Source organism: Dromiciops gliroides, chromosome 1, assembly GCF_019393635.1.
Source record: "Dromiciops gliroides isolate mDroGli1 chromosome 1, mDroGli1.pri, whole genome shotgun sequence".
NCBI lineage: Eukaryota > Metazoa > Chordata > Mammalia > Microbiotheria > Microbiotheriidae > Dromiciops > Dromiciops gliroides.
This window is the reverse complement of record NC_057861.1, coordinates 108476880-108489395: the sequence shown is the minus strand read 5'-3', so window position 1 is coordinate 108489395 and position 12516 is coordinate 108476880. Positions and strand designations below refer to the sequence as shown.

Genomic DNA, 12516 nt, shown 5'->3' with positions numbered 1-12516 from the left:
AAAACCTAAAATATGCATACTTAAGCAAAACAAATCCTACATTGACCATGTCTAAAAAATATGTTTCATTTCTGCACTCTGAGTGTATCCCCTTTGTCAGGAGATGGATAGCATACTTCATCTTTAGGCCTCTGGAATTGTGATTGGTCATTGCATCAATCAGAATACTTCAATCTTGTTAGTGTAGAAATTGTTAACCTGGTCCTACCCATTTCACTGTATCAATTCATTAGAAATCTTTCCAGGAATTTCTGAATCTTCCCACTTCATAATTTCCTACCACACAATAGTAATTATATTATTATTCCATATATTCCATAGTATAGACCATAACTGTTCAACCGTTCCTCAACTGATGGAATTCCCTTACTTTCCAGATCTTTATTATCTAAAAAAGTTACTATAAATCTTTTTGTACATTGTGAGCTCGGCGGTTAGGTGGTGCAGTGGCTAGAGTACCAGACCTGGAGTCAGGAAGACTCATCTTCCTGGGTTCAAATCTGGCCTTAGATACTTCCTAGCTATGTGACCTTAGGCACACCACTTAACCCTATTTCTCTCAGTTCCTCATCTGTCAAATGAGCTGGAGAAGGAAATGGTAAGCTTCTCTAGTATCTTTGCCAAGAAAACCCCCCAGTGGGGTCACAGAAAGTCAGACACTGAAATGACTGAACAAATACATAGGCGTGCTTATCTACTTTCTTTGATGTCTTTGGGGTGTAGCTTTGTAGAGGTATTTTAGGATCAAAGGGTATGCACAGTTAAGTAATGTGCTTTTGGGGGGCATATATCCAAATTATTTTCCAAAATGGCTGGATCATCTTGCCATTGTAACCAAAGTGCCCATATATGTCCATTTGCCCACAGCCATTCCAGTATTCGACATTTTTTCCTTTTTTCGTCTTCTTCGTCAATTTGATGAGTGTGAAGTGGAGATTTAGAGTTGTTTTAATCTGCATTTCTCTAATTACTGGTGATTTGAGCATTCTTTCCCTATACCTATTGATATCTTCAATTTCTTCCTTAGAAAACTTCCTGTTCCTGTTCTTTTATCATTTATCAATTGAGGAAGGGCCCTTATTCCCACAGATTCGAATCATTTCCTTATATATCTTATAAATGAGATGCTTGTCAGAGAAATATGCTGCAAATGTTTTTCCTAGCTATTTCCTTCCCTTTTTAATTTTAACTGCTTTGGTTTTATTTGTGCAAAAACTTATTTTATATAATCAGAATTGTCCATTTTATCTTTTGTAATCTTTTCTATCCCTTCTTTAGCCATGACTTCTTCCTTATCCAGAGATCTAAAGGGTTAATTTATTAGTTGCTCTTTTTATTCATGATGTCACCCTTTATTATCCAAGTCACATATCCCTTTGGTCCTGCTATTGGTACATGGCATGAAATGCTGCCGTTCACCTAATTTCAGTTAGGCTTCCATGACTGATTTCTCAGCACTTCTTATTAAATGATCCTTCAGCAGCTTGGAGATCTGTGTTTATGAAACTCTAGACTACTATGTTCATTTGCTTCTGTCTGTTCTGTACCTACCGTGTCCCACTGATTGACCTCAGTTTTTTAACCCACACCAAATTATTTTGATGATTACTGCTTTATAGTATGTAATAAAGTTGGAGATCTGGTACTGCTAGACCACCTTCTCTCTTTTCTGTTATTTCCCCTGAGATTCTTGAGCTTTTTCTTCCTCCAGATTAATTTTGTTGTTGTTTTTTCTAATTCTATAAAGTAATATTTTGTGATGTGTCATCAGGTAAGTTATTTTAGTTAGTATTATAATTTTCGTTATGTTGGCTTAGCCTAGGCCATTAGCGATTAATATTTCTCCCATTATTTGGGTCTATCTTTAGTTCTATAAAGAAGGTTTGGGGCAGCTAGGTGGCACAGTGGATAAAGCCCCAGCCCTGGATTCAGGAGGACCTGAGTTCAAATGCAGCTCTCAGACACTTGACACTTATTAGCTGTGTGACCCTGGGCAAGCCACTTAACCCTCATTGTCCAGCAAAAAAAAAAAAAAATGAAGAAGAAGAAGAAGGTTTTGTAGTTGGAATCATATAGTTCCTGTGAGTGCTTTGGTATGTGGTTTCTCGAGTGTTTTTGGACATTCTGTTGTTATTTCTCTATCTCTTCTGTTGGGTTTTGTTGATAATATACAGAAATACAGACAGTATAAGAGTTTATTTTATTTATATTCTTTAAAAACTTTGCCAAAGTTTCAATTAATTTTTAGTTGACTCTAGGACTGTCCAAGGAAACCATTATTATATCATCTACAAAAGAAGTAATAATTTTATTTCCTCTTTGCTTATGTTTATTCTTTTATTTTCTTTTTCTGGTCTTATAGCTAACATTACCTAGGCTTTTAAAAATCCGCAACTAAAAAGACCTTCAAAAGGTTTTAAGGCACTGAAGATTTGCCAAAAAAGAAAGACAAAAAGTGAAACCGTCTCTCTTTTTCATAAGCTTTCATTTGTCCTTAGCCAGTTAAACTATATTTGAAATTAAACTTGCAAATTTGTGTTGGGAACAGTCTTTTCTTTAAACTTTTATCTAATTTCTCAATTTTTTCTATGATTAGTTTAATTGTTTCTTGTCCATGAACCACAGAGTTTTCTACTATGAGTCATAGAGAGGAAGTTATAATTTTGTAAGATTTACGTGGTATGGGAAGATTTTTTTCAGATTATGTGGCTAGAGCTCCTTCTTTGATCATCTGGCTTTCATGATTCTTAAGTTGAATAAATGCATATATAGAAAAAGAGGTTCTTTTAAAATTGAATCAGTTGTAGAACTGGATATTGTCGTGAAGGATCATTTAGATTTTTCCTTCATTTTATAGATGAGGAAACTGAAGCCCAGAGAGGTTTGCAACTTTAAAAGTCAGTCATTTGTCATTTATTAAGGGAATAAAAAAACAAGTAGAAATAAAGGCAGTCCTTGCTCTCAAGAAGCTTACATTCTAATAAAGACAACCCATAAAAAGAAGCTAAAAGGGGTGCGATGGGAGGTGGTTGATGGTAAAGAAAGTCCAGAATACAGCCTGAGGAAGAATAAGATATGACTGGCCTGGGGATGCTCCTTATTTTATGTGAGGTTCTGGGAGGAGCCATTCAGTCAAAGGGAGAAGCTACAGAAGCATGGCTGGAGTGAGACTTCAATATGAAGAGCTGAGGCATAGTAGAGGAGGCACAGAATACACCTGGAGAGGAATGAGCCTTGGCTGGCCCGAACACCCTCCTTAAGTGGAGATTCTTGGAGGAGCCATCCAATCAGAAGGAGAGGCCAACATAGAATTAATATAGTGAGGAGAGCCCAAACTAGAATCTGTTAGTCATTTGCGTTTCATTATTCTATATTTTCCTGCCTTTAATTCATTGTTTCCTTTGAAATTAATGATATATTAATCCTATTCTGTCTCCTTTGTTGGATCTTTGTCCAAGTCGTCCCTGCTAGCCATGGGTGTCCCGCAGCAGTCTGCCCCTTCCTCTTCTCCCTCAGTGCTGTTTCTCTTTGTGCTCCTGTTACGTCCAGTGAATTAAGTTATCATCTGTGCTGATGATTCTATAATCTCATCTGACCCTAACCTCTCTGCTCTCCTCTAATCTTACATCTCCTAATATGTATCAGACATTTTGAAGGGGATGTTCAGTAGAACATGTCCAAAACTGAACTCATTATCTTTCTCCCCAAATCCTCCCCTTCCAGATTTCCTTATTACTGTCAAGAGCACAACAATCCTTCCATTCCCATAGGTTCACAACGTCATTCTTGACTCCTTATTATCTCCGATCCCCTATAATTAACCTATAGCCAAGAGCCATTGACTTCAACTTAGCAATGTCTCTCAAATATGCTCCTTTTCTTCTTGGATATTGCCACCACTCTGGTGCAGGTCCTCATCACCTCACATGTGGACTATTGTAATAGCCTGCTTGGATTTTTTGGTGGTTTGGTGGTTTGGTTTTTCCCCCTTCCCCAATCCCACTTACCCCTTCTATTAAAGAGCATTATTATTATTTGTTTTTAGTGAGGCAATTGGGGTTAAGTGACTTGCCCAGGGTCACACAGGTCTTACGTGTTAAGTGTCTGAGGCCGGATTTGAACTCAGGTACTCCTGACTCCAGGGCTGGTGCTCTATCCACTGCGCCACCTAGCTGCCCTAGCCTGCTTGTTTTTAATGTTTATGACAGTTTTTAGAGGATCTTGTCACTTTTGATTTGTGCTCAATTGCCTGCCCTTCCATCTCTTTATATATGTGTAGGTGTTTGTTTCTTGTGAGTTTAGCTCATTCATGTTCCTGGTTATGTTCTTAATAGTGTATTTCTTCCCATCCTATCCTTTTAGACTTGTCTTTGCCTCATGTTCCCCCTTTTATAAAGAAGAGAATAGTGAGAAAAAAAGGAATGTGCTTAGTGCTAATGATCTATACTTGATGCAGTGTACTTCCACTTCTCTTCCATATGCCCAGGCCTCAGTCACAGGTTTTTAGTCTGTTTTTTATCTTGATCCACCCTCCAACACTAGACTTTGTTTTATTTATGACTAACCTTTTTCTGAGTCTAACTTCCCTCTTATTCCACCTCCTTTCTCTCAGTTCTCTCCCGTTTCCTTCTTAAGTTGAATGTATCTCTACACCAAACCCATTGTGCATGTTTATTCTATCCTCTTTGGTTCAAATTGAAAGTGAGTTTCAAGTGATACCTTCTACTCTACCCCTTCCTCCATATTTTAAATCTTTCCCACCTTGATTATATGAGATAAGTTCAATCCTCTTTCTTCTCTAGTTTATTCTTTTTTCCCCCCTCTCTTTTTTCTCTTTAAGATCATCAAACATAACCCAAGACTTCCTGGGCATTGTTTTATTTAGTTTCTTCTGTGACCTTTATTAAGATGCAAATATTTCATTCTTATATAGTTCTAATTGCTCAAATGTATTTGCCTTTTTGTGTTTTTCTTGACTCCTGTTTGCTTTTCAGAGTTTCTACTAAGCTCTGATCATTTTATCAGTAATGCTTGAAACTCTTGAAAATGAAGGTCAGTTTTTCCCCTGTAGGAATATATTCAGTTTTATTAGGTATATATGTTTTATCTTTTGCCTTCTGGGATATTGTATTCCAAGCTCTCCTCTTCTTTATGGTGGTAGCTGCAAGGTCTTGTGTGATCCTGACTATGCCTGCTTGGTACTCAATCCCTTTTTTTCTGGTTGCTTACAGTGACTTTTATTTGATCTGGAAACTCTAGATTTTGGGGTTTCAAGAAGTGTTCAGTATATTCTTTCTATTTTCATTTTGCTTTCTGATTCTACTAGGCTCAATCAGCTTTTATTCCTGATTTCTTCGATATGGTATCAGGTTTTTTGGTGGTTGATATTTTTTCTGGTTTTGTTCAAATTTTCAGATACTCTTAATAATTCTTAGATTTTTTTTCTGTCCTATAATCCAGGTCAGTTGTTTGTGATTAGAGATACCTTACATTTTTTCCAGCCCTTTGATTTTGTTCCACTGTTTCTTGCCTCATGGAGTCACTTTTCCTCTCCACCCTTCCTCTCCTAGTTCAGAATCTGCATAACACAGCTACTGGCCACAGCCCCCTGCCTCTGGTATATTTTCTGGTCTATTTACAGGCTGCCAGTTGGGTCTCATTCCAGGATGGAGGCAGACCAACAGAACTGCAGGCTCACTTCTGGTCTATGCTCCTTGCCATGGTACCTAGCTGTAGGCATGAGTCTAGTTAACTTGGATGCCCTCCTTGGGGCCTCTGGCTATCTACTTTTGTTGACCTGGGCTAGAAAAGGCACCCACTCTTGTTTCACTTAGGATTGCCCCTTTATCACGCAAGTCTGTTGTCCTTCCTTGATCTTTGCTGTTGTGCTTACTGCAAGTACTTCAATGTCTTGCTCCATTTTTCCCCTTCCCCAATCCCACTTACCCCTTCTATTAAAGATCATTATTATTATCCTGTTGGGGCTATTACAGGATTTTAAGTTAGAGCCTGGGTTTGAAAACTGGTTGTTACCTTGGGAAAGCCACATAAGTGTCTCAAGATGCAAGTTAGGGCTAGATGACAACTCAAAGGGGCTGTCGTCTAAGCCTCTAGAAAGTGTTTTTTTTAATGCCATTAGTGCAAAATTCAAGAGTTTTTCTCAGGTTCTGCATCATCATCAGTGCTTCACTTTGAATGGATTTTTAAAGCTTTGATTCTGAGGTTTTGTTCTGGGTATATTTAATTCTTCCTTTGGGGTCTATACAAGGTATTCGTTAGTCACATATGGTTTAGGGAATTATTTGGTAAAAAGTATGATCAGTTGAAACTGAAGTGTTTTAAACTGGTTTAAATATGTCTTTCTGTGTTTTATTGCAGATCATATAAAAGAACCTTTCCTAGAGGGAATTCAGAATGACCGGTTGAGGTCTATGCCTGCAAGTTTCCTTCCTCCTTCACCAGTAAATAAACGAGGTACAATTTAATAAAAACAGATTTTAGAAAGTAGTCAGATAACTAAATGGGATATACTTATTAAGTGCATCTTTATCTACCAAATAACTCAAATGTATTAAAGTACTATTGAACTGCAGTTACTCATTACCTCCAAAATTAGCTTTAACATTCCTACAGTAGGGGCAACTAGGTGGCGCAGTGAATAGAGCACCGACCCTAGAGTCAGGAGGACCTGAGTTCAAATCCGGCCTCAGACACTTAACACTTAGTAGCTGTGTGACCCCGGGCAAGTCACTTAACCCCAGTTGCCTCACTAAAAAACAAAAACAAACAAACAAACAAAAAAACATTCCTACAGTAAAGAGGTTGCAGAGAAAGCAGCAGTGAAGAGTAAGAGATTGGGAGATAAAGTCTTCCAGCAGTGTCCTACCACCCCTTTCTTTCTTTACTTCCCTCCCTTTTGTTTCTTTATTATTAGTACTGCCTACTCTCATTATGGCTTTTCCTACTGCTTCTTCCTCTTTTTAGGGCAAAGTGAGAAGCAGAAATGGGTGGCATTTTAGGCAGCAGTTGGGAAGAAAAAGAGGAGATGGCAATCAGTGCTTGTGGATGTTCCTTAACCGAAGCATATTAATAAGCTGAGGACTCTTCATATAGCAAAATGGAGGTGTAGGTTTTAGGTTAGGTAGGTTTCTTGTCTATATTAAAAAAAAAAAAACCTTTTAGAGAAGGAAAAAATTGAGCTTAGATTCAATGTAGGTTTATTCTGTTTGTGTTGTTATCCAAAGGAAACATGATTTAAATTTTGTTATTAAGTATTTAAACAATTGTTTTTAGTTATCTATCGCATTTTCCCAACCGCTTCTTCTCTGGTTTTGGAGATTTCTAATCAAACTTAACTTTTAAAATTTCATCATATCTCACAATATTGTTAGCTTGCTATTATCAGAGAAAAGACTTGTGAGACTTTATTTTCCTCTTTTAGGATATGATACATAGCTTTAATGTCCTATTTTTATGAGGCCTCTTTCAAAGAGTATTATCTTTGAATTGTTTGAAGATTCTTGGCTGCTAAAGTGCTGTTATCATTGCATCTAAAAACCTATAATTGAAAGTTCCTGTTATGAGTCACAGGTCCCCACATGCAAGGACAGGCCTATCCTCATGTTCAGGAGTCTGATTGTATCTTGCCAAGATACTCTAGGATTCCTTGACTGAAGGTGTCACTGTGGTTTTCATTTACTAAAATACATTATTGAGTTGTTGTTTTTTTGTTTGTTTTGTTTTTTTAGTGAGGCAGTTGGGGTTAAGTGACTTGCCCAGGGTCACACAGATAGTAAGTGTTAAGTGTCTGAGACCGGATTCGAACTCAGGTACTCCTGACTCCAGGGCTGGTGCTCTATCCACTGTGCCACCTAGCTGCCCCCCATTATTGAGTTTTAAAGGTCCTGCTGTAATTTGTACACTTGATTGTAAAAATGTTTAATATAATCTGATTATAGATTCTTGAGGGTTCACCAGAGGAAAATTTCACTTGTAATTATTTTTTCTTAATTTTTTTCCTCTATAGTCTTTTCTTCTGTTGTTCTAACAGCAGCTAATAAAAATGAACAGAGCAGTGATAATGAAAGGATGCTATCAGTGATCATTTCCTTGTGTCTTGGGGCAGGTGTTCTCATTTTGGGAGATGCCTATAACATACGACATCCTCTTACTGGTGGGGGAATGAGTGTTGTTTTCAACGACATAAAAATATGGAGGAGCCTGCTAAAGAACATCCCCGACCTTTATGATGAGAGAGCGCTTCTCCAGGTAAGCGGTTTCATCCTAGTCCTCAGAGGAGCTTGCCTGTCCCAGGCCTCTGAAGGTCAGAACCCATCCTGTGATCTGTGATCTCTGCTCCACAATAAACCTGCATGTGCTGCTTGGATTTGTTGTGACCATTAGCTCTTCAAGGCCTCTCATGTCTGTATTAGGACATTGGGTTTCTACTTAATTGTAGAAAACTCTTTCATCTCATAAAAAATGTAAGTTCAAGCTTAGGAGTGACTTACCCCAGCTCAGGAGGTCACTGGGATGAGCAACATAGCCCTCAGTTTGGGGGAATTAGAAAAATCATTAGGAAAATTTAGTTTTCTTCTCTTTTCTTACCTTATAAAAGATCCACTTTTTTCTTTTTTAGGCCCACAATTCATTCTATCGGTCAAGAAGAAAGTCCTATTCATTTGTTGTGAATGTTCTTGCTCAGGCTCTTTATGAATTATTTTCTGGCACAGATGGTAAGTGAGGGATTGTAATCATGGAGTGTTAGAAATGAAAGAGCCTTAGAGCTCTACCACATGCCTCATTTTACAGACATGTCAATAGAGACCGCCCGTTAAATGACTCGTCCAAAGTTATGTAGCTAAGAAATGGCAGTTGAGTCTTCCCTCCTAGTGAAGTGAGTTCTTTTCCACAAGATACTTTAAAGGTAGCATTAGTCCTTTGAGTAATATAGGAGAGACAGAGAAGAACCCTGTTACTCTTCAGGTTTTGTGTATTACGGGCTAAATCGAGTATCCTGACACACAGTGGTGCTATGTGATTGTGACAAAAGAGCAGGCCCGATGGAGGGCTCCTGGATCGTGTCATTACTCCCTCTTTCCTGGCTGTCTCTGTGGCTTATCCCGCAGAGGGAAAGTAGAGTGTTAGCTTCTTGAGGGCAGGGACTGTTTTTGGCTTTGTAATTGTACCCTGAGGACTTCACATATTTTCTTGTGTATAGTAGGTACTTGAAAAATGCTTGCTAGTTTGAGAAGAGAGATTTCTCCTTCCAAGTCTGAGTCCCTGGGTTTCACTTTTCACCCTTCTCTTGGGGTACTTCACCCCGCACCCCACCTTGTCCACTATAGGACAGCCTATGCTTTTCATTTAAGCCCATAAACATTTTTTTTGTTTTGTTTTGTTTTGTTTTTGTGGGGCAGTGGGGGTTAAGTGACTTGCCCAGGGTCGCACAGCTAGTAAGTGTCAAGTGTCTGAGGTCACATTTGAACTCAGGTCCTCCTGAATCCATGGCCGGTGCTTTATCCACTGCGCCACCTAGCTGCCTCCAGCCCATAAATATTTTACCTACAATGAGGACTCTGAATACAAACTATGGACAGATTAGGTAAATTATAAATATTCTGTATTATAAATTTGCATAGATTCAGAACATTAATTAGTTGACTGTAGAAACTGTAATTTTCATCATCCTTCCAGATGGTTGGTTCCTTCTTTAGCCCTTCTTCTTAAGCTACATGTTTTCCTTCTTTGTCTCTGTCTGTCTCTCTTCTCATATCTCTCCTCTCTCCTCTTATTTCTCTCCTTTCTTCTTTCTTCTTCTTCTTTTTTTTTTGGGGGGGGGGAGGCAATTGGGGTTAAGTGACTTGCCCAGGGTCACACAGCTAGTAATTATTAAATGTCTGAGGCTGGATTTGAACTCCGGTCCTCCTGAATCAGGGGTGGTGCTCTATACGCTGTGCCACCTAACTGCCCCTCTTCTCTCTTTTCACCCCTCTTCTTCCCCCCCACCTCCTTGGAGTTTTCTCTTTTCAGTTTAGGCCCTAAGTTTGCTTCTCAGGTCGAAGTCAGAATTACTCTGAACTTTGACAGTAGCCCCAGAAATTCCTAGATCTCATTCTTCTGTTCTTCTTTTCCCTGTTTTTTTTTCCAAGGCAATATTCAGGACCTTCCAATTTCCTGTTCATCTTAGTTTTCTGCCCTGTTCTGAAACCAGTCTATTTCCTTATATCTCCATCCTTTCTCCTTCAACTCCTCCATCAGGGGCAGCCAGTCTTACATCTGAGATCATGGTCTGTCTCCACTTTCTGGGGAAGTCACATTTCCAGGCCTTGTCTTTCCTCAGAAACCATTCACATAAAGACTAATGCATCTACAAATTAAAGTTTATTCAGCTTTTCATTTGTCGGCCGAGTGTGTCACACCTCAAATCTAAGATTTTTCTATGGATTAAATAAGAATGTTGACTTCATAAATCTTTAGAAAAATAAGTGAATTCTTACATAGCAATTGTGTTTAAATGATCTTGGAATGAAGGGAGGGTTTATTTTGATGAACAGATGGTAAAAACTTTTTTTTTAACTAATTCTTGTCTGCATAATGCAGACTATAAAATTTGTGGAAAGAATGGGTTAGTAAAATTGAGAATAGGGAATTTTTTGTAAGCACAAGTCTTGGTTATAATTAGATTACATTCTAATAAGCAGTTCTGTCTCATCTTTAGCTTCTTAATATTGCTATCGTGTTAATCAATACATGAATATTTTGATTAAAGGTAACTTTTAAATCGTATTCTAGAGACCCTGCATCAGTTAAGAAGAGCATGTTTCTGTTACTTCAAGCTCGGTGGACAATGTATTACTGGTCCAGTTGGGTTGCTCTCTGTGTAAGTTATATAAATTTAATTTTATCACAAAAATTAATCAAACATGTTATGACTGGTTTGACTAGACTATAATAATTATTATATATTATTCATGATGTCCACTTTTCCTTGCCTGATACCTTTTGGCTCTGCTTTTTGCTCACTGGCGTCTTCCTTAGAAGATGGGCAATGGAAAACCTGTGAGCGACTATTGTGGTAGAGGTTTTAAATAAAACCTATGACTAAGATGAAGCTTCTTGATTATCTGTGGCTTAATCCGTATTATCCATTCTGTTGTTACTGTTGCAATTTAGGTATTTTTAAAGTTAGCTTTAACAAGTGGGTGGAATCATGAAAAAACAGTAGGAATATTTAAAGTACACATATTTCTAAGAATATGTTCCTAAAAAAATTGGCTGGAAAATGAAACTATTAGCCTTTTTTCACTAATTTAAAAGTTTATCTAAGTTTATATACATTACAGTTTCTATAAAGTTGTTACAGAAAAAGTTATCTTTAAGGTTTTATGCCACTTAGCTAGTCTAGGCCAAGTCTCTAGGAAGCTTTGTCCTCCATCCAACTGTCAGGGGTCACAGAAGCTAAGAACCAAAAAATAACTGTAAAAGAACTACAGTGTTTTTAAAACTCAGGTTTCCCAAAATAAACCATGTGTCCCTGTCATTGAGCTAGGAAAAAAGACAGTGTTACAAAATCCTTTGAATTGGGAGAATAGCCGTTTAATTTAAAAGATGCAGTCATAATTGGTACCCTATTGGGTTTTTAAAAAATAACCTTAGATGACTAGGTCTTTCTAATATGTAATTATTTTTTATTATAGATTGACGCCCAATCCCCTGACTCTACTTGGACATTTTTTTGCGGTTGCGTTGTATGCTGTTTACTTTTGTTTTAAGTCAGAACCCTGGAGCACAAAACCCCGAGCCTTTTTCAACAGCGGTGCTATCTTTTACAAAGCTTGCTGTGTCATAATTCCTCTCATTTATTCAGAACTGAAATACTTACATTAAGCTTAAGGGAAGCCTGTAGGAGAATGACTACATGGAATTCACCAAGCCTTAAGAGACTTCTGGAGGACTCATCCTGCTGAATGCTATGCTGTCACTAAAACACGGACACATGGGCAAGATGGGGATTGGTTTGGTTTTGACCTTCTCTGTGTGTAAACAGTTGTAAATAAATGTTTTGCTTTGCGATTAAAACGAAGACTGTTAGCTATCTAAGAGAAATGGTTGTTAAATCACAAATCAGTTTTAAGTCCTGATAGAATATGTTTTCTTTTGGGATCCATTATGTTTAGTATGTGAAATTGTTGACTATGCAAATAAACTAAATGATGATTGAAATCTTTATGGTTTTGCTTCTTTTTGTTGGCGTTTGCATCTAACCTCAAGAAAATGGCAAAATATTGTTGTTTTCCACAGACTAAACAGTGTAAAATTGTACATCCCTGAAAACTCTTGTAGAAAAAACATTGAAAAAAGGATGAGCAAACAATTTTAGGATTAAACTGCAATCCAGTTCATTTAGTTTGGTATTATAGCAGAACTTACTGATGTCAATGTTTCATTTTTTTTTTTAAGGTTGAAAAAAATGGAAGAGATACTTGTGTGAATATTTCAGTTGCTCATTTATTT

General features: G+C 37.6%; 1 protein-coding gene across 2 annotated transcripts in view; it reads left to right on the top strand.

Annotated features, from left to right (window-relative positions):
* SQLE (squalene epoxidase) overlaps positions 1–12229 on the top strand; it is a 48764-nt gene extending 36535 nt beyond the window's left edge. The window contains exons 7-11 of one of the 2 annotated variants that reach the window (XM_043979341.1): positions 6379–6474; positions 8126–8268; positions 8639–8735; positions 10795–10882; positions 11700–12229. In XM_043979341.1, the coding sequence (XP_043835276.1) occupies positions 6379–6474; positions 8126–8268; positions 8639–8735; positions 10795–10882; positions 11700–11889 (614 nt within the window). In that variant the 3' untranslated portion in view covers positions 11890–12229. The remainder of the gene's footprint in view (positions 1–6378; positions 6475–8125; positions 8269–8638; positions 8736–10794; positions 10883–11699) is intronic. The other variant, XR_006354223.1, reaches the window with a different exon arrangement.
* The last annotated feature ends 287 nt before the right edge of the window (positions 12230–12516 follow it).